The 22,534-nt window shown below is 38.0% G+C and overlaps 1 protein-coding gene and 1 long non-coding RNA gene across 4 annotated transcripts in view; both read left to right on the top strand.

The window, feature by feature from the left end:
- Positions 1-2,272: 2,272 nt before the first annotated feature.
- On the top strand, positions 2,273-4,942 carry LOC144648891 (uncharacterized). Its single transcript, XR_013569795.1, has 3 exons — positions 2,273-2,379; positions 2,529-2,647; positions 4,145-4,942. It is a non-coding gene; the product is annotated as an uncharacterized LOC144648891 (long non-coding RNA).
- Positions 4,943-7,525: 2,583 nt separating this feature from the next.
- Positions 7,526-22,534, top strand: part of LOC144650847 (oxysterol-binding protein-related protein 11-like) — a 32,084-nt gene continuing 17,075 nt past the window's right edge. The window contains exons 1-16 of one of the 3 annotated variants that reach the window (XM_078510611.1): positions 7,526-7,654; positions 7,840-7,871; positions 8,546-8,651; positions 9,234-9,281; positions 9,711-9,795; positions 10,173-10,252; positions 11,437-11,697; positions 12,376-12,417; positions 13,046-13,075; positions 13,787-13,834; positions 14,442-14,469; positions 16,476-16,509; positions 18,295-18,345; positions 19,964-20,133; positions 20,948-21,081; positions 21,797-21,882. In XM_078510611.1, coding sequence (XP_078366737.1) covers positions 7,538-7,654; positions 7,840-7,871; positions 8,546-8,651; positions 9,234-9,281; positions 9,711-9,795; positions 10,173-10,252; positions 11,437-11,697; positions 12,376-12,417; positions 13,046-13,075; positions 13,787-13,834; positions 14,442-14,469; positions 16,476-16,509; positions 18,295-18,345; positions 19,964-20,133; positions 20,948-21,081; positions 21,797-21,882 — 1,352 coding nt within the window. In that variant the 5' untranslated portion in view covers positions 7,526-7,537. The remainder of the gene's footprint in view (positions 7,655-7,839; positions 7,872-8,545; positions 8,652-9,233; positions 9,282-9,710; positions 9,796-10,172; positions 10,253-11,436; positions 11,698-12,375; positions 12,418-13,045; positions 13,076-13,786; positions 13,835-14,441; positions 14,470-16,475; positions 16,510-18,294; positions 18,346-19,963; positions 20,134-20,947; positions 21,082-21,796; positions 21,883-22,534) is intronic. The other 2 variants (XM_078510609.1, XM_078510610.1) reach the window with 2 other exon arrangements.

The raw sequence follows: 22,534 nt of genomic DNA, 5'->3' as shown, positions 1-22,534 counted from the left end.
AAGTTAGAGAACTTCCGTCTTCACTCTACGTTCCATTTAATATGTCACGCAACCTATGCTATTACATATTTCACTGGGGTTGAGCTAATGGCAAGTTGCTATTATAAAAGTGTTCTTAAAATGTTCTTAAATTTCTATATTAGTAATACTACCCAAAAATACCCCTTGATGTAAAATAAGCATAAATTAATAAATTTCTTTTTTTTGTCCAATCATCTGCATCTGCTGATGAGATGCTGGCTGTCCTTCATTATAGGTAGTGATAATCACTTGTTTTTTTATGTATTCACCTTCCAGTTTTAGAGCTGATTTTCAGGCTGTCTTGTTCTTATAAAAATGGGGCTATTGGCAATTTCCCTGTGTTCTTATCCATTTGTTCTTATATGCGGGTGTTTACTGTATGAGTTGTTTGTTCTATTCGAGAAGTAAGAAGTACATTTTTATTATTGCAGAGAACGGTAGAGAAATACTTGAAGTGTCGCCAACGCATGTGGCTGTTAACATAAACTATAATTTTTGAATAAAAGTGAAGAATTTATCTGTTGCAGAGAACGCTACTTTGCCCAAGGTAGAATATACGAGACTAAGTAATTTTCCGCTTTCACGTTAAATCTTTTGAGTGTACATGGTTCAGAGATTACCGGAAGTGTTGTGTCTCCCCCCGCACTTCCGGTATTTCAATGGTTCGTTCCACTTGCTTCACGCTGATCTCATTAGTGCCGTATAGTTAATTTATTCAGTTTAGTTACCTCAGAATCGAATGCTCAGTGTTCACTGTTTTTATTGCAGTAACTCCTGAATAGATTTGATCAGGAAGAAGTATTTTTTTCTGTCGATTTATCTCAAGGGGTCGTGGAGTGCATAGGGCTGGGCTGGGGGAACCAGAAAAATTACTATTAATATATCAAGAGAAGTTTAAATTCCAGATGCTTTTATACACTCGTTATTTAACAATATAAACTCCCACTCACTATAAATTTCAATGCTTCAGTAAGTAAAAGATAAATACTTTATGCTAGTATGTAATGTTTTGGAAATAAATTAATAGTGCAAACAAAATTAAACAAATAACGGTATAAATAAAAAGAACTTCGCTCTAAAACTTTTGTAGTTATTCATCTGCAGAAAGGAGTTGGAAAAGAGTGGACTGAATGGACTTGACCCACATTTTTCTAGTAAGAAATATTAGGCCCGGTTCGCGCCGTCTTTTCGGCCGCTTCCTTTCAGGTCGGCGTCTGTCTGCGGCTTCGCCGTTCCGCCTGGCTGGCCGGTTCCCTGTGGCGCCTGCGGCGTTCGCGCCTCTTTTCGTCGTCCTTTCTTTTGTTTTTGCTGGTTTTGGCTGTTGGCGGCTCGCGGCCAGTCGCGTCTGTCCGGCGTCTTGTCTTGGTCCTCGGTTCGGCTCAGTCGGCGTCTCCGGGCCTAGTACAGTGGAACCCCGATATAACGATATTCGATATATATCGATAAGATTCCTGGTATAACGATGAATATTCTATGTCCTAGCAAAAGTTATAGAACTCCGATATAACGATCTTCGATATGATATGGCGATATTCCCGACATAACGATGAGAATTTAGCGGACCTAACGTAAAATCTTTCTCGATATAACGATATTGTCAGTACAGAGTCACAATTTAAGCAAAACATTGAATTTAATATAATAACATGACAGTATATGAAATCGAGTCATCTCTTACGTTTCTGTCAACAGCTTTAATTTGTACTATGATATGCGTGCTTAAATCGTTACATTTGTAAATTTTGTGATCATAATACGCAGTAAAAAAGTTCAAGTTAGGTCAACCCCTATATAACGATATTTTCGGCTATTTTACGGCCATATCGTTATATCGGGAGTTTCGATATAACGATTTCTCAATATAACGATATTATTTTATTGCTCCCTTGGCATACTGCAGTTATATCGGGGTTCTACTGAATGATACATATGATATGGTTTATAATTTTTTGTCTTCTACTTAAGCTTGTCTTCTATTTTGCATGTCAACTCAAGAGTCCTTCCTTTTCTTATTAATTTAGACAGTTTTATTTGTTTCGTAGCGTTACGTCCTGTATTCTGTTCCCTACTATAACTGAAGAACGTTACGCTTTCCGCAGGGTCCCTGACTTTTTTAGACTTTTTAGTTATGGTTCTGATCTCAATCACAAATCACTTTTTATCGGTAGAGCGTGGTGGCTTGCTTGCTTGCACGTGTTGAAGTCCGATCAAGCTGGAAGAGAAATGCATCTCCTGTCAGCCTTCAGTCATTTTATAGGCTAGAAAGTGGATGCAGAGGAAATCTCCTAAAGATTCACATTATCGGCGGGCGACCTCAGGCTAAATGCAATGGTCGTTTTACAAGAAACCCTAAAACGAGTAAGTAGTGCACCTTTTTAAAGTTTGCTTTCTGGAGTTCGCCTTTTTCCTATCTTCCGTCGCCGCCTGATGGCAGGCGGGTTAGTTGAATTTCAACAACCGAACTGTTTCCAGCAGTTTTCAGTAATTGTGTATTTGATAACTCAAAGGATTTACTATAAAGAAGGTCAAAGGAAAGGATACCAAGTGTATTCAGTTCACTGATGAGCTAGACGGTTATAAAAGGTATGCGCTGAAAGTCAACGAGGAAAATGGCATCACATTTGAGGTGAGTTAATTAAGGTCTCCGCACACGTGGGGACAAGACCCAGGGACATGTCGCAGCGACATGATGTCCCCGATACATTTTCTTGCGTGTGCACATATTGTGACTTTGTCCTGCTACATGTCCCCGCTACACCCCCTGCTTCATGTCCCTTCATGAGCCGGGCTGGCCCGGTTAGCCGGGCTGGCTCGGTTTGCCGAGATCTCGGCACGTCTGTTAACGCAACAAAAATCAACTTCGCGATTACATGACACCGGGCCAGCCCGGTTAGCCGGTTCCCGGGCCAGCCCGGCTAGCGGGCCAGCTAAATTTCTCTCCGGCCCAATTCGGACGAAAATCAATGCTACTCCTTCTGGTGTGAGGTAGTACCATCCAGCTGCATGTGCAACTTACCACCAAATTCCCGGAAAAAGGTGATCAAGATCATTCGTGCTCTGATTATTCGTACTGAACCGGGCTGGTCATCTCGGCACCGCCAGCGCGGCTAACCGGGCTCATGTAATACCGGGCTGAAGGCCAACCGAGCCAGCCCGGCTCATGTAATCAGCTAGGCCCTAAACAAATGATTTGTCGCTGCTACATGTCGCTGGGACATGTCCCTGCGCCTTGTCCCCGCGTGTGCGGAGACCTTAAACCTGAGTGTCTATTTGCAATGAACTCCAATACAATTATACCTGCTTTAAAAAAAGTTAATTTAAAGTTAAAGCAAGTCGAAACAGTCCGGTCAATATAATTTACCGTATGTTTCTTTGAAAATTAAGGTCTTTCTTTTGTGACCTGTTTATAATTTAATAAAAATTGACTCGGCAATCCACCAATTTGATCTTCGATTCAATGGAAACAAGTAAAATGTAACAATTTACTTGGTAAAGAGAGATTTTGTTTGTTGAATCATTGTTTTCTTTTACCGAAAGTTTCGAGAAAGTTTTATCACAAGTAGGACTGATCTTCCCTCTGTGGCCTGTAGATTATATATTGTTAAATATAAAATAAAATTGACCTGGTTAAAATTATAGCTGAAAATTGGTCAAAATTTACTGTACGGGTTGAAATTTTAACAGATACGCTGAGAAATCGCCAAATAATTTAACTGATGACTGGCTTGATATTCGATTCAATGGCACTAGAACATGTAACAGTTCTGCTTGGCAAATTTATTGTTCAGAGAATGTATGTTGAATAGCCCTTATGCATGTTTACGTCAGACTTGCTAGTTTCACCGCCAAGCCTCGCTTTCAAAGTGTAAACTTGTGAATATCATCATGAACGAATTCCCAAAGCAGCAAAGAAGAAAAGAATACCCACGTGAAAATTGCATGAAGGTGGCGAAAGGTTGCGAATAACTTTCGTAAACGAGGCTTGGTGGTGAATTTTGAGCTTATGTAACCTGCGATCAGGCTTTCTTTTTCCGCGGGGGCGCCTGATCGCGGTTAGCTTATGACGTTATCATGCATAAGGCCTATTATTGTTTGATTTTCAATGTTTCCATTGCATTTACAGAGACATCATTGTGGCCCTTCAGCTGTTGATGCTTTCCTGTTTTATGAAGAGAAGAATAATGATGGAAAATTTACATATGTTACATATAAACATAAGCTTACTAATTTGTATCTAGGAGTAACTAGCAACTGCAGTGACCATAACTTGTCTCTAATCTGTACAGACAATAGAGATCGGCGCTGTTTCTTTACACATATAAGTTCTAGATATAGGAATCAGCGTTTTAAAATTGTAGGTTAGTTGAAAATAAAAAAGGGATCAAAAACCTCGATCCCGCCTGGGGGATTCGCCTATTAAAATGACGTTCGATTATTATTATTATTATTATTATTATTATTAATATTATTATTATTATTATTATTATTATTATTACGGGAGTGCTGGTCGTACCGTTTAGGGGGTAATATTTGTGGATTGGTACCGCTATAGGGTGCTTAAACCTAAACTGTCCGCCGCTAGAGTTGTCGCAGTACCTTTTAGGGGGTCTTTAAAGTTATCGATCTTAAAAATGACGGAAACCTTTACTGCATTTGGTTTTTAATTCTGAATTATTCAAATAAGCTTTTAGAGAAGAAGGAATTGGAAAGAGTTGCCAGTGCCAGTTTAATTTTTAGTTTAGAATTGGTACTTGTTAGCTAGGGGTGAAAAATGAAATTGGGCCACGCCCACGAAACATGATTCTTGTACCTTAAAGGGGTGTTCGAAATTTTCCGAGGAGCAAACCCGTCATTTTAATAGGGGAGTCCCCCCTCTGGGTCTCGATCCCAGGCTTTCTCCCCCTCAACTTCAAGGTAAAAGGTAAAGGTAAAGGTAATTCCTCGATCACCCCTCTATACGTCCCGCAACGAAGAGCGCTCTTCGTTGCGGGACGTGAATGAGAGGTGGCTGTATTCGCAGGCTAGGTTATTTTTTTTCACGCCAAATACACGGGGAGTGGTTACCCAATCTCCCGAGCCAGATGCTCATGATAAAAGTGCTTGACAATTTAGGTATAATAAAAAATTAATGAATTCATATTAAAAGGAGTTAAAAATTACATATTAAAAATCCAATATTAAAAAAATATCTTACAACATACGTGTTAAAAATACAATATTAAAAACGATTAAAAATACAAAATATCTGTAAAAGTATCATTAAATGCAAGAACTGCATTGGCAGCCACCAAAGTTTATTTATTTATTGAATTTAAATGTTAAGTAAAAGCTGGTTTGTTAGGTGCATAAAAAGGAAAAAGTAAATAGCCTAGTATTTCGGTTGATAGCCAGGCAAGGATTTGAGCTTCTGAAAGGCAACTGGAAAGAGGCAACCATAAGTTTAGATGAAGCGGTAGATTGAGCCTACAACCTACTGGTATTTGGACACTTAGTGTTTGTAGTTCAGCTGCATTAATTTTTTGTATCTTGTCATTAAAATAAAAGTCAAACAGTGATGACAAATTTGTGTTCGTTTTTTTTATGTTTGCAGTCACTGTTATAATTCCATTCAGCGCGTTCCCCTTCCATTAAAGTTTTTGTTTACATACGAGAATTTCGGTAGTATATTTTTCGCAGACCGTCTCTAAAGGAAAGAGATCAATGTGAAACTGCTAAAAGAAGCGTATTTTCTCGATTAAACGCCGGACCCCGATTAAACGCCGGCCTCGTATAAACGCCGGGTCAAAATTGCTAGTTTTTAAATAAACGCCGGGGGCGTTCGTTCGAGGTCCCGGCATTTATTTAATTTAAGTTCAAGCTAACAAGTAAATATATTCTGTTTGTCACAAATCTCGATTGCAACATAAACTATCCAATCCGTAATAGTGTACCTTTGGGAAATAATCCCCTTTGGATACCCAGGGACACTTTTTCGGGGCAGAACGAAGAGAAAAATCGTCCCGCCTTGACAAACTGCCCCTTGGTCTCGAAGATCGGTAACAATAAATCAATCTGAAAAATTGGCAGAAAATTGCAGTCCGTTAATAAACGCCGGGCCCCGATTAAACGTCGGCCTCAAATAAACGCCGGGTTCACGAAGCCAAGTTAAAAATAAACGCCGGGGGCGTTAATTTGTGAAAATACGGTAATTCAACAGATTTCAAGTGCAATAAGATTTCGCTTCGACGTACAGTTTTCATACGATGGCATCGAAAATGGCGGAGGCTGTCCAGGAACCAATTAAGTTCAACTGATAAATGTCCCTCCATACAAACAAATGAATGATAGAATAACTAGTCAAAAATAAGCACAGTTAATTTTAAAAAGCATTTGTGACAGTTGAAGACCTCAGTAATGCAAACGCACAAGGATGGACGAGGATTTCTTTTTAACATGCGAAATGTCCGAATTTAGATGGCAGAGAAAATGGTGGAGGGTGACCCACATGTTGACTAGGATCCTTTAAGTGCCCCTAGTGTAATAAGTGTCTCTCAAATAAGCTCCCCTGTTTCATTTAGCGCCCCCAATTCAGTCAACCTTCAGGGGCACCCAATGCAATAATAAGGAAATTTGAGCAAAAGCCTTGGAAATCAGCGTGGTTCAGTTTTCCCATATCCGAAATCTGTTCGGACTTTTACCATAATGTTAAAGGGAAACTGTCACCAGTTTCACTTCAAAAACTCAAGAGCGTAAAATAGTGGTCCAATTTTGTCAAAATTCCCTATCCCAATGTACTGAAGCGATAAACAAATGATATATTTGTGATGCCATCAGGAACTTTAGATCTCAGCTTGAAAAAATCAGGCTGTTTTTTTTTTTTCACGTTTTGTCGTCGTGGACTCAGAAATTAAACCTGCAAATAATTATGGTTCCCTTTTTCCTTCAACGACAATTTACTTTATATCTTCATCTTGATGTACTAGGTGCATTTTATGTACGAGAAAACCAATTCGCTAATTTTAGTACTTTTTACCGAAAAGCAGTAAAATCCGACAGTGTCCCTTCAGGAAAACTTTTTATTGTTCAAATAAGTTAAAAAACAGCCTTTTTGAAACCCTGTTGAACCAGAAAGGTAAAAGAGTCTATAATAGAAGAACAAAATGTCAACCGATCAAGTCGCCTCATCAGGTCGCCTCATAATCAAGCGTCAAGTTCCACAAGTAGACACACCATGCAAACATAAGGTGGTTGCCTGTGCGCGAACCATGACATGGCAAACCTTTTATGGTTCAATTAAGTTAAAAAAAAACCCTGTTGAACCATAAAGGTAAAAGAGTCTATAATAGAAGACCAAAATGCCAACCGATCAAGTCGCCTCATAAGCAAGCCTCAAGTTCCATAAATGAACACACCACGCAAAAAACAGAAGGTTGTCTGCCTGTGTGCGAACCGTGACATAGCAGCACCCCTCGCTACCCCCGGACAGCAGGTTCAGTACACACGAAAACGAGTCCAGGACAATACAGCACCAGCCAAGATGGCGGTCGCTGAAGATATTTTAAAGGATCCGTACTTTGCCGACCTAGATATCGATCTAAGCCAGTTTTCAGAAGAAGAGAAGACCGTTATTCTTGGTGTTATGCAAAAAGCCAAGGTAAGGATTGGAAAAAGTTTAAGATCTTGCCTTGTATTTTTAAGTTTTCCGCTTGTAAACAGCGCGTTTATTCGATTCTCCTTGCTTCTCTGATTAGAGTTGTTGACGAATGCGAATTTGTCTCTGTAGTAAAGAACTTGTTTTTGTTTTCGTATCCCCTTTGCTTTTTCGTTTTTTAATTGTAGGTTCTTGACCAACAGGATGACGACAAATTTAGGTAAGGAGTTTCTCAATCAGCAATTTTGTAATCTAATTTTAGAAATTAACGAGAGTATAAAAAGCGTGATCTGATTGGCTGATTAGCAGTGTTTCTACGACTCCAGAGAAACTCAGAAAGTTTTCTCAGTTCTATGAGTTATATCTAAAAGAAAAAGAAAATCCTGTTAACCTTGCTGTATACAGTACCTTTTTAGTAGAGTGGGAGGTTTGTGCAGAAATTCGAAACATACGGCTTCAAGTTTTTTCTCCGTCGATTTATTTTACGTCCGTTTGTGTGCAATAAATCTGTAAATAAATCTGTAATAAATCTGTATGGGAAGTGTTTCTAGTCTAGCTTATGGGAAGCAGGCTGTAATGTACAATACAGCCTGTAACCCGGACTAATCACAGTACATGTACAGTGGAACCCCGTTAATATGGACACCGGAGGGGTTAAGGGGGATTCAAACCAAAAACCCATCTATGGAAGGAGTAGGGATATTTTCAGGAACAACTCTGAGGGACTTCTGTTATGTGATAGGATGCCCCTTGGTATAGCCAATTATATTGCGAACAAATGGAAGGAAAATATCAGATTGTACCAAGGGTGAATTTGAACCACAACATGATAATAATTATTATATGTTTTATAGCCACTCATTGTAAAAAAAGTGTGTAATGTTCTTACCACAGGAAACCAACTGAGGGACAGCTTAGCAAATGGACTAATCTTATGAAGGGCTGGCAGTTTAGATGGTTCACTCTAGATCCTGATTCTGGATTGCTGGAATATTATGTGGTAAGAACTTATTATCCATATTTCATTTCTCATTGCAATATGGGGAGCAGGGGGTGGAAGAGCCTACCTTCCACTGTGGCCTGGGTTCACAGTTATCAGAGAAATTCCTGTCCAATAGCTAGTGGACTCTGTCCATCACTTTGGACTTTTTACTTGGCAGATGAAGTAAGGCCACTGAGAAAGACCTCCGGGCTTGTACACAATGGTTCTAGGGCAAGCTGGCAAATTTTTGCACTTTGGTTTAAATCCAAGACCCATATGTGGGTTGAGATTATAATTTTGTTGGTTCTCCTCCTTTCTCTGAGGGTTTTCTCCACGTTCTTTGGTTTGCTTCCTTCTACTAATTTAAAAACCAACACATCTAACACCCAATTTGATCTTGAAACAGTGGATGTTTCAAGATCTTTTTACTCTGTGGATATGCTACTATTAATTTCTTATTTTATTTCTTTTTTATTTTATATCAATATACCGTATGAATGTACATTGTGTAGCAGAGGGGCGAGGGGAATAAAGAAAGAAATGAACTTATAATAAATCCAAGTGCATTAATTATTTTGTGATCAATCTCTTGTTACCCAGGACAAAGAGAAGAAGAAGCTTGGGCCTAGAGGATCAGTTTATCTTGGAGTAAGTGTCTTGAGAATCATAAATCCATAATGGGCCCGTGACAAAGGTGTTGAATGACACACTCTGCTTGAGTACCTTAGGCAAATTGCTGGATGTTGGATTTGCTATCTGCAAGACTTGTTTCATTTCTGTACAACATTGAAAAGGGGGAGGGGAAGTGGTTCACAAACTACACCGGATTTGAAGTGGAATGATGGAAATATTAAAAATTAGCACTCAATTCTGCCAACGGTTCCAACTACTTTTGTTGCCCATCGTAGCATAGGGTCTTGCCCCAAGACCCCCCTCCCCTCCCAAAAAGGGACTCGTACTCCCTCCCCCACCTTTTTAAAAATCCGGGATCTGTCCATGAACTTATCTTATGACACACAAAAAACCAAGTAATTAAACATATTTCTGTTGATCAGAATTTGTGTATTTTTTCAATAGGGAAGCATGATAGCACCTGGCGACGAGGCTGATTCATTTACATTCACTGTTAGTGCAGCCAATGGTGATATTTTTAAACTAAGAGGTAAATATAACATGGCAAATTCATTGGGCCTTCTGGATCATCTGTTTTTATTATCAGTGATTCACCCACAGGGTGGGAATTTCACCAGACTCTGCTAACCCTATCAACCCGCAAAGTTAAGACCATTTTAGTCGCCATGGCGACTAATATTTTGGAGCTGGAGACTTAATTGGAACCAAAGTCGCCAGCCTGGCAACTAAGATTGAGGAGAAGGATTGAAAGCGTGAGCTTAATTTAGCAACTAAAATTTTTCACTGGCAACCAAACTTGAGTAGTCGGTGTCCAAATGGCCACTTAGGAAAAAAAATAAACTTGGAAGGTTGCCTATCTATAATTTTGTTAGTCGGGGCTGATAGAAGTTTGCTTCTAAATTTCAGCCAATGATGCTAAAGAAAGACAAGACTGGATAAACAAACTGAGGAGCGTGGCTGAGTTTCATACATCAAGTATTGCTCAGGTACTCTATTATGCTTTGTTGTATGGAATTATTATCAGTATTAGGGGTAGGTTTCATAGATCCTTCCCTTCAATAAAGTGGGCAACTCCGAACAGTCTATCATGTTTATTAAGATCACAATAGTTTAGGCAAAATTAGATATATTTTTAAGCAATTATAGCACAATCCTCGTCCTAATTAAGTTTGGGGAAGAGAAGCCTGAAAGAACTCAGGACGTCAATGGGATTCGAACCCATGACCTCCACAACACTGACCAGTGCGGTGCTCTCAAGCATCACACCAGGTTTCAATCAATGGGCTTGTGCGAGGATTGTTCCTCTCTGCCATACAAAATTATTTTATTTATATTCTGTTGTCCAGACTATTTTCATAAACCTGCCAACTCTCACGCCTTAGGCCTGAATCACACCAACTCACACTTACAAACAAATTTCTCATGCCTAGTCGATAAATGTGAGTTATTACAGCCATAACTGACACACTTTCCAAAAAAATGTAAGCTCGAACCAATGTGAGGTACGAAAACTCTGTATAAATGAGTAAATGACCATACATTCCCTGAAAACTCAGAGTTTTAACAAGAAAGCATTGGGAACTAGGTTGTGTTTAGCAAAAAAACGTCTTCAGACTGGGAACGGAATGTGTTCAGAACGTCTTCCGAATACTTCGGACATCTTTGGGAATCTTCGGAAACGGTCATGTTGTCTCCGGAAATCCTAGCACTCTCAGGATAAAAATCTCATGCCTTTGACCCCAAAAAAGTTGGCAGATATATTTTCATTGTTTGGTGTCCAGTGCTGCAGAAGTAGAAAGAGATTGTACTTGATGTTACAGTCAACTAGTTCATACATTGAGGTACATTCAGGGTTCATATGGGTCCTGGAAAACCTTAGAAGTCCCGGAATTTTATTGTGGCACTTTCCAGGCCTGGAAAAAGACAACCAGTCCAGGAAAGTTCTGGAAATCTGTTAAACCCAAGAATTCTCAGAACTAACATTATAAAAAATGTATGGCAGACAGTAAGGAGAAATAATATTGAGATCTTGGAAGGGTTAATGCGAATTCTGGAGTCCGGAAAAAAAATCAATTGTTTGTGAAAAAGAGTATGAACCCTGTACATTGCAATCTAGACAAAGTGCATAATGTTAGTCGTTTAAAACTTTTGTTTATTAAACTCTCGCTAGGCTGCCCCACCATTACACCCCACACCTGGTTTTTCTGCACCACTCCCTCATTCAACCAGCACCGTGAAGCACCCAGCCACAGCGGCATCGTCAACTGGCTTCTCTGGTGTGGTGTCGGCGGATCAAATCAAGACAGAGTCCCCTAAACTGGTCCCTAAAACCCACCACATGTCCGAGAAAATCGTGTCAGGATTGTCCCAGATCCGAGAAGATTTGTACAGAATAGAAGATCAACAGATGGTTTTTATTGATCAGTTGGAGGTAAGTGCATGGTTTGTTTCTTTGAGTAAAAACATGATGTCAACACGATTCTTGGGGTCATTGAGTTTTTATTGCCTAGTCTCCTAAGTTAGTGCTAATGATGTAAAGCTTTTTCACAGTCTTCCTCCAACTGGCTTTGCTAGTCTGCTCTGGGTAGTTCTTCCAGGTGACCCTGCATGTAGCCAGTTCCCTTAAGTTTTGCGTGAGCCCTGTTCCTTCCCTCCCCCTCTAGATCACCCCCATGTTCATGTTCTCAGTCAGACTTTTATCCAGGATTTTAAAAGTGGGAGTCCAAAAGTTTTATAAGACCTGACTTTGTCCCCATAGGAGGGACTGAGAAGTATGCAAGGTGTTTTTCTGCAGTACGAGTGCAGAGGTGTCTAAAGATTTCCAAATTTGCTCAAAACCCCCTCTGTATACAGTTATTCATTTTAATTTTCTTTGAAAAGTGGCCGTCCATAGGACTCCTGGACTCCCACCTGGCTAAAAGCCTGTTCTTAGCCCTCTGTGATGGGTGGGTAAATTATGAATTTACTGGTCAGGATTTACTTATTAATGATATCTTTTTTGTCAGAGGGACTTACCATCAATGGTTTGTGGGATGCGTGTTCCTGGTTTAACCATGGCCGGCACTCATTAAATAAAGTTTTAATAAATTGTACTTTATTGTCATTGCAGCTGGACCCAACTGGAGAAGAATCACTTTTTCCATTGGATAATGTAAGTATTTCTTGTAAATGAAACAAAAAGTGTAGAAACTTTAGTTTTCCTCCCTTCATCTCCTGCCAGGAGAATTTATCCAAGCCTATGTAGTTCTGATTGGGAGGCGCGGTGGCCTAATGGTTGGCATGCTCGACTCCGAGTCGAACGACCCAGGTTCAAGCCCTGGCCAGGGCGCTGTGTTGTGTTCTCAGGCAAGACACTTTACTCTCACAGTGCCTCTCTCCACCCAGGTGTATAAATGGGTATCAGCAAATTTACTGCTGGGGGGTGACCCTGTGATGGACTAGCATCCCATCCAGGGGGGAGTAGCATTTACTCTTAGTCGCTAAATGCTACGGAAACTGGGATAAGCTCCGGCTGTATGGGCCACTTGGCTGATAGGCAAGTGACAGTTCACATCTACTAGCCTGCCTTACTGGAGGAAAAACGTTAGACCAGAACTAATTAGAGTAGGAAGGAGTTGCAGGGATGAAAAACAGAGAGAATTGTCTTCTGTTGCTTACCCGCGTGTGATTGCAAACTTTCTCCCCAGAAACCGATCTTCAGTGTCTGCTAGCTGAACCTTAACACCTCCAAAAAATATTGGCAATAAATTTATGTCTAATGTTTTTGTTATAATTTGCAGGAAGTACTTATTCTGAAGGCTACTGCTCAGGTATATGTAACTTAATTAATTTAAAAGAACTTTCTTTTTTCTGACATTTTTTCTGAGGACAGTGCTGATGTATTGACTAAGCTAAGCACTTTGGTACAACAATGCATTCAAGTTCTACTCTAGAAATGCAAGGCAACATATTATTTTTGTTGTGTCAGAGCAGTTTTACTGTTTCGGAATATTAAAATGTTATCTAAATAAAAGTATGTTGAGCACCATGCTGTTGAAGTTAGTATTTGTTTTAAAAAAGATCAAGAACTTGGATGCATAATATATGAGATCATCGAGAGGCATCAAGATTTGGGTTTTCCCTTGATGAGCATTATGATTTAAGATAAAACAATGGTTTGATATGCTCAAATACATAATGCATATTTTTTCCTGTACTCTGCTTTTCTATGAAGTTAACACCTGCCTTCAGTGTTACTTGGATAGTTATCTTTCTACCTCCAATTTTTGACATCACCTTTTGACGTTCTTTTTAAAATGAGCCAATCAAAACCAATGCATACCGGATATGGTTTGATGCAAATGAGTCCAATAGTTCAGAAGGTCATGCTAGTGGGCTGTAATTGATGGATTTCAATCTGTCATGTTTCTTTAGTACGGCGGAAGATGGATGTCGATAGAAAGCCGCTATTTACGTAACACTGAAAACAGGTGTAATCAGTCCAGAGTTCATACTGATAATTATCTATTAATTGATTTCAGGCAGCTCTTGGTACTCTTCACCACTGTTTTTCAATCCTTCAAGGACAGGTAAAATAAAATAACCTCTCTGTTGTTAGTCCAGTAGCCACAACATTTCCATGATCGATGTTTCCCTTTTTAACACAAAATAATATTTTTGTAATTAATTTGCATTTGCTTTGGTTTTGCATTAATACGCTTTTCAAATTAATAGACTTGTGCCACTTTTTCAACCAATCAGAAGTAAAACCAGAACCAATTGTGACCTGCTCACTCAAGTTTTCCCACACTTTATGTTGGCTACAATGTATTTGAGTTGTGTTTGTGATTGGTTCATTGCACATGCCATTTGTGATTGGCCAGCATGATTACTTTGCTTTTGGTTTTTTGATGCTCTATCAAAATTGTGTTAATTTTTCCACCGGCAGTGGCTTTTCTTCAATCCTGTCACTTTGCAAGCTGAAAATATCAATTCTCCGCACTAATTCACATATATTTCTTTTAATGTTTGTTCTAAGAATTTTGCACTACATCAGTATCCTAGTTGATGATTTTCCTTATTCTCATCACCCGTCTGCTTCATAATGTATTGATACTGAAAGGAGAAACTAGTTTTTAATCACTCCTTCAAAATAAAAGGGTTATTTACTAATGGCACTGTTTTTTGTCTGTATAGGCTGCTGGTTTTCAAACTGAAGTTCCAGGTATTTTTATTAGACTTTACTTTTGTTCCTACACTTATTCTACATTTTTGTTGTTGTTCTTTGGTTAACCAAAAAGTATCTTTCTGTCGTAGACTGGTTCGTAACGGTAAGTTTTTTTTCTAAGAACAACAACAAAAATGTAGAATATTGACAAAGCCACATCAGATATAAGAATAATAAGTTGTGTCTACATAGAATAATCTTTTCTTTAATTATGCAGATAATAAAAAAATTAGTTTCACTAGAAAAAAATTGAGATACAAATGCTTTTTTTCCTGTCACTATCCTCAAAAAAGGAACACTAGAACATTTTAAATCGTCTCTTATACATTTTTTTTATTCAAAAGAAAATACATTTACATTATATCAAAAGAAAATACATTTACATTAGCTTTAAGTATACATTATGGTTTCAATTAATTTTATTTATTTTTTTAAGCCTCTTATTTGTATTAGTCACGCAATCCTGCCAAAGAGCACCCCCACATCGTCCCCAAGGGGAATTTTCGTTTGAATTTGCAAAATGAATGGTCGTGGAGTTGACTGATTTTAATACATAACGTAACGATATCACCACATCTTTAATTAGAAATCAATAAATTCCATTTTTGTCTTCAGGTTTTAAAGGTTTCCCCTTAAATTTAGGTATTATTTGTTTCTCAAATATAGAAGCTGGTTAAAAGTTGAATTATCGTTAAGTGCTATATTAAAATATTTTCATCATACTCCTTACACTTAATGGACTAAGTGTTAAATATTTTAAATGTGTTGAGCCAACGACATTTATTTTTAAGAAATCACGTCATTTAAGTTTTTGCCCCCCTTGTGATCTTAATTAAAATTATCTTTGAATTTTAACTTCGTCTCCTGCTTGTTTCATTTGCATATCTTTCAGACAACATAGTATTTACTTAAATTATCTTATATTTTCCTCAAAAACTGGTGGTTTCGGCCAGATAATGGCAGGGCCGTAATTGACACTCGCCGTTTAGTCATAAATTTAACGATTTTTCTTTTAACTAACGACTTCAGAAAAAGAAATTTAACAAATTTGTTTGAATAAAGCTGTTTACATTTAATCCTGGTTTTGCTATTTTTAAGTGGGTAATGCTTTCGGGTAGTCGTAGTTTTACCGGTGAAGTTATAATTTTCTTCGTTGAAACAAATTCCGTTTAGAGTGAAATACCTTCAGACACATTCTTTGACGCTTTGACACGTTCATATTTATTCACGTCAGTTCACTGACGTAGCAAGTACTGTTTGCAGCATAAATTATTCATTGTATACACAGGAAGAATTAGCTGTATAAATGTGTAACCACCACGACATACAATTCTCGATATTTGTGTTTTATTGAAATGCGTTGAGTTCGACTTGAAGTCGGTGCTTGAATGAGTTGGTGCGATTCCTTCTAGAACGCGGTGAGTTTGTCGATTTCTGCCGATGCGTGCGGCAAATTTGTGTTCAATTTTATTCTCATTATGCTCTCTCAGGTGAAAATTTTATTGTGAGAAGTCTTTATTATCCCAAGAAGCGTGTTCAAAGTGCTGTTGTATTTTATACCTTTGTGTGTTAAATGGGACGTATGTATTGTTAAAATAAATTGTGGAATTTGTTTTTTGTGGTAAAACCCACGAAACGTTTCTACCTTATATATTGAAACGCAAAGGGCTAGCTTTTGTAGAATCGTTTTCACAGCGAGAGCCATTATTTTTGTTATTGAATGTTTGCTGTTGAAGGTTTTAATATTAAGTTTCGATTCATCGTCGACTGTATTATTTGGTTGCGGAGAGTTTTTCTGGAAGGTAAAATTTTTCTAAACACGATGCTGTTTTTTGTCCCAAATGATGATTACAATTTGCGTAAAATCAATGCAATGTAGTTATTTTCTACGTTGGTTGGTGGTTGTTATTCTCAATTTACATAACTTTATGCTGAGCACATAGCAAAACATTACTTACCAGTATGAATTAGTAAAAATACGTGGCTATTTTTATCTTTTTCAGAGCACGATTGGCACCAAGAAGAAAAACCTTCCGAGTAAGTATAGTTCTTATGTTTTGTTGAGTCAAGCCTACATTCCCGAAGTTAGATTTTTTCTATCAATGCTGTTCTACTTATAGTTATCCGATGTTAACGCCAAACTGTTCTTTAATATCACCTCTTCTAAAAACAAACAGGTTGTAGTTATTTTCACCCGTGGCACGTGCAGATATCTAGGCCATGGGTGATAAATAACCTTTTCTGTCGATGATATTTTACACGTTTCATTTATTTTTTTATGAGAAGTTTGTACATAGCTCTCAGACTTCGCATTTTCAGGCCCCGTCCACACTGACCCGGGTAAATTTGAAAACGATACGCTTCATTAGTAAGTAAAAGTAAAAGTAAAATCTTTATTTAACGAGGGTAGCACTACTATGTAAAATAACATAAAAAATACTAACAAACCAGTGGCTCTCTAAAATTATTTACAATAAAATATAAAAATACACTATTTCACGCTCCAAGTCCAAACGCTCATTGGTGAGCGTTTTTGAAAAGCTCCGTTTTCGGTGACCGAAAACGCCGTTTCAGTGTGGACGGTTGGCCTAACCGGAGAAAAAAAGATGCGTTTTCAAATTTACCCGGGTCAGTGTGGACGGGGCCTGAGACTTCGATATTTATGAGACTGTTTCTATCAGACTTTGTAGTTTTCAGTCTCCTTAACATTTTCCTTAACATTTTTTCGTTTCTCAGTGTGTGTTCTCTCATTGGTTTAATTTGAATTTACAGTAGAATCCCGATTTCTCGTAGCTCGAGGAGAAATAAAAATTGCTTCGAGAAATCGGGAGGTTTAAAAACTCGGGGGTAAAATTACAGAGAAGTACTTTACAAGGGAAACGAAAATTGGTTTGAAAAAAAAAAAACCCCGGGAGTCTCGAGAAACCGAGGCTTTGAGAAATCGGGATTTTACTGTACAATTTTTAAAGTTACTTCTCTCTCACTTCGGTTCTTTCTAAATCAATCTTGTTCCCGGAGTCTTTCTTAAATGCAGCAGTCCTCTGCTCCAAAAATTGAACTTAACTAAAGGTCGTTTTCATTTTCACACTAAAAACGACTTTTATTTACCTTCGCTCCTAAATTTACTCTTGTGTTCGTGAGGGTATAAAGTACATGTACCGACCTATAATAAAGAAAAACTTTCGTTGCTACTAAATATAATGGGGATTAAACGCGAGAATTAACATGTTTGAAAAAGGAAGCTGGGTTTAGTTAGTCTGCAACGCAGGCTAGAAAAAAGAAAAGCTATATTCGTAGGTAAATGAATACTTATAAAACTTATTATAACTTAAAATTAATGTAAACTACCGAACGTTTTAATATGATCCTAAACTTCAGTGCAAAAAGTGCTTTTTTATGTGCTTTGCTTTTTTTTGAAAATGAAGGCCAATTATAACACAAAGTCTTACTGAGTAAGACCTGGTTTTTGGTTGAGCTGAACCACATTTAACATGGAACGGTTGGTGTAAGTCAGACCAGGTCTAAACTACTTCCCAAAGCGTTTGCGTGTTTTTCATATGTAAGTAAAATATATCAGATATGATAAAAATAAAAAAAGTGATGTCTCATGATAGTCTTCCAAATGAAGTGTTTGATTAACGTGGCGGGTGAATAGCAAGTGCTGTGATATTTTTTCATTAGCTTTCCCAGGCGCCTTGGTGTCAAACACGCTATATATATAATTTAAATTGACATAAAGTTTGCCATAATGATCTAAAGATTGCTAGTTAAACTTGTACAGATCTAAGTGATAACTTACTTTAAAGTTAAATCATTTAACAGAATTCAAAGTGAGACCAGCAACTACGCTATGAGTCGGAGACGTCATTTAAGGTAAAGATATAAAATACTTGCATTTCATTAAACTCTATCTTTTACCTCCAAGTAACACATGCAAGCTTTCCGAACGGTACCACGTCAGCCTGACCTAAAACATTATACGTCATATTGCTAAGCAACCGCTCTTTTTATACTGAAATTGCGGGCTCTGTAGACAATGCTGGCCGAAATTCTCCCGACTGTCAAAAGGCGTTTGAGCAATTCTTAAAAAGTGACAATTCATAGCAACCCGCAAATTTATCTTCGGGAAAGAAATTAAGTTTTAAAATCGGTTTCTTTTGGTTGTAAAACTGTTTTCTTTAGGAGACAATTTACTTGCTAAGTTTGACACATGAGGAAAAATTCCCGTATTGAAGCAAAATCAGTCCTTGAGCCCACAGTTCTTGTAATTCGGTTGCTAAGCAATACGCATGTGGAGAGTTCGGCAAGCATGCGCTAAACGTTTCAGAGTTTGGAGAATTCTTTTGAAATCTTCAGACTGGAAAACAGATAAAATAAACCACAAACATCCACGGGCTCTTGACAAAAACTACCTAAATGACACCAGCTATTTTTTTTAATTTATGTTAACCTTTAGTCGAACAGTTTTTAAAAAAATATGAAATCATGGTTGACGATTTAAGATCTGAAAAGGTAAAAAGTATTTTAAAATTTGTTGTATAAGTTTTAAATAGTGGTTTCTCGGTAGGTCAAATAATCTTGCGAGAAATTTCTAAACGAGGATTTTCAAAATAATTATAATAAAATACGACTCGTATTTTTTAAAACAGTGACCACTACATAAACTTCACTTGAATGAAGATTTTGAAAAAGATTACACAATTAAAAAAAGGAAGTTTTTGAAACGCAATTTTCCTTTCCTAAACGTAGTTGCGGCTCAATTTTGCCCGAAAAAATTTAACAACCGTATCTCTTAAAATTGCAAAAATGACTCCTAAGGGGTATTCCATGTTGGACTGACCAATTAAATTGTAATGATACTTTAAAGAATTAAAATTTTAAAATATTCATAGACTTGACGTCACTTTTTTGTTCTAGAAGATGTAATCTTTAGCAAAATTTTCTTTTTCTTTTCAATTAACTTTTCTGTTTTTAAATGTAAAACTTTCAATAAGGGTCATCTTAAAAATGTTGTGAATGCCCTGCCGACCAAAAGTAATTAAATTTCAACCCAAAAGTTTTCTTTATTCATTAATGATTGAAGCCAGCGATAAGAAGGCGATATTTCAAATTCTATTTTTTCGTTGAAGGGAAATAACACTTTGCCATAAATAAATTATTAAACTTTACGATTCGACTATATGCAATGAATTCTTCAACTCTGGAAAAATCGCCCGAGAGGAAAAACATTTACCCGAGCGTTATTTCTCAGCTGATTTCGACGAGGAAGTAAGTAATTATCGTATAGACTGCGAGTGAATTGAATAAAAGCCGAAACACATAGCCTTGGTTGAAAAGAAGAAATCACGCCTTTGTTATTGTATTCGATGCTGGCACAAAAATAAAATTCAAACTTTAAAAATTACGTTTCAGATCACTTTTAAATGGAGGGTATAGTACAACTGATTCGCTTTTACATTTTTGTAACTTAGCTTTCTCTTCTATTTTGAAGCTTCAAGTCTCAAGGAGAGCGAACTACGGGAGAAAGTCGACATTTTGGATTCCACAAGAGTCCTTCTACTCCAAAAACACAAAGAAAAGATGGAAAAAATACAGAAATTACAGAGGATTCCACAATATCATGTTGCGAAAAAGCAAGAGCCGGGATGAAACACAATGTCGGTGAGTAGAAAAAATTAATTTTTGAGCTTCGGTGATATTGTTGCAAAGTTTTGGGACATTTTCAATCGAAGTGTAGCCTATTTGTCTGAGACAAAAGGCCGCTTTTAAATGTTAAATTTTTCATTTCCATATTTTGCATTTGTCCTGCAATTCAGCCGCAACCGAAAATACACAAATGAAAATAAAAATAATAAACAATACGGTTGAACACCGAACTCTCGATTTCGACGGCTCGACATCTTTGTGAAACGCAAAAAAATGCCTGATAACTTTGGAACGAGAAACTATTTTGCGTTTATTTTTCTGCTTCTGAAAGAATAAACTACGTTATTTATGTTCACTAAATATCTCAGTTTTGGAAAAATTTGACCAGCGAATGAATTATTATAGAAAAGAATTGTTCAGTATGTCACGAGCGTGGGACAAAGAAAAAATCTGAGTCCCCGACGGGAATCGAATCCATGGCCTCCCAGATACCGGTTGGGTGCTCTAACCAACTGAGCTACTAGAGACTCGTGGTGAGCTGGGCCATTTACTAGGTTGATATGTGACACGCTTCCTGCATACTGCATGCTAGGATCAGCAATGTCGAAATCATCAAATGTGTAATTAATAATAAAGATGGTAAAGCTCTTAAGCCCGGCGATTTATATTTTGAACTTGAATTATGTTTTGGACTAAAAAGAGTTTAAAAAAGACATCCGCGGCAATTCTCCGTGCCATTTAGACTTTGTACCGTGCGAGTTAATTCAAATTGCAAACGCAGGAATTCTTATCTTGGCTTTTAATGTTTTTATTGTTATTGTCGGTTTAGGTCACAGAGAGGAGGTAACTGACGAGGAGGCTTATTGTTCAGGAGAGGAGCCTGAAAACCAGTCAGTAGAGGAACACAAAAGTGTTATATTGCATCTCCTCTCTCAACTCAAGCTGGGAATGGACCTCACTAAGGTACCTTGTGGACCCTTTCTTTACCGTCTCTGTGAATTGTTTGAGCCCGTGGCTTTTGGTCAGAGACGTTGCTAAGCAAAATAACGTGACCTTTTGGCGCCATGCTGACGTGGCAACGTCAGGGTACAAATGACTTCCGTGTTAACCCGAATAAGCGCCGCAGTCCTGATGCGGCGCTTATTCGAGGAATTGAGTTTAAGTAAAAACATCACTACAAAGCAACTCTTAAGGGATTGCAGTTCAAAGTGATTGTTTACCGCACTCCCATTAGTTTTTCTATCCAACATTCTTACAATACGTAGTTCTGTAAATGTTGTTAAGGCCGAGAACTTTGCCAGGACACCTAGCGCCACTTCTCTCTTCAGCAAGAGACAAATACTGACAATCAAAAAATGCAATTTTCAATTACTGTAAAGATTAGATTCTTTGTGGCGTCCAAATTTTTTAATAAGCGCCGCCCTCGAATAAGCGCCGCACTTGAGGCGCGAAAAATTAAATAAGCGCCGCGGCGCTTATTCGAGTAAATACGGTAAACTGGTAATTTTTAGGGGTAATCTGACGAAAATGGGACCTAGCCTCCCAAGCAGATCTCAGTAACATATTTACATGTGACAAAGCCAAAATTCGTTTGAACCTGTTTCGCTATCATAACGCAAGGGAAGGCAATCAAGTTTAGTAAGTCCACTGTCTTACTTCGTGTCTTTTGGCTTTCCAGGTTGTTTTACCAACGTTCATTTTAGAGCCGCGTTCGTTGCTGGAGATGTTTGCGGACTTTTTTGCTCATCCTGATCTGTTTGTTAAGTAAGTATCACATACATACACGTGTTCCGTCCCTCGCATATTTAGCGGGCGCGGTCACCGTTCAGACTACCCAGTTGTCTAATTTAATCGTATTTTACTTCCATTGGATGGTCACCTAGCTAGATTAGAATACGATATTTGGACACCGCGATAAGAAAAGCATGTTCGCGAAATTTAGCTACGCGGTCCAAGACTATCGTATTTTATTTTTTTCGTTTCAGTTCATGTTGAATTTGATGTCAAAACTGTTAATAACGTAATTTATAACGTTATTTAGTGTTTTTAACTTGTTTTGCTCCTCCCTTATTTATCTTCCCATTGTCTTTCTCTAGTTTGGTTCTGTTGTGTTCCATTTCAACTCACTGTGTGAAAAGACGCGTGTCGTGGTCCGGAAATCACACGATTCGGACCCGTATTCTTCAGGAATACGGACGTACTCGGAGGTGTCGTGGTTCATGACACGCAACGTGTCCACCGCGTGTCAGGAATCGTATTTTCCCCGAATCGGACTTTTTCCGTGGCAAGGAAAATCCGATGTCCAGACACGTCACTGAAACGCGGCGTGTCAAGGCCCGGAAATTCGCTTATTCTTCCAGATTCGCCGAGAATAATGGCGTACCATATACGAGCACAGTAGATCAAGTTGAATACT

The sequence above is a fragment of the Oculina patagonica genome, chromosome 4 (genome assembly GCF_052425735.1).
Source record: "Oculina patagonica isolate OP01 chromosome 4, crgOcupat, whole genome shotgun sequence".
Taxonomy (NCBI): Eukaryota; Metazoa; Cnidaria; class Anthozoa; order Scleractinia; family Oculinidae; genus Oculina; species Oculina patagonica.
This window is presented reverse-complemented; position numbering and strand designations above follow the sequence as displayed.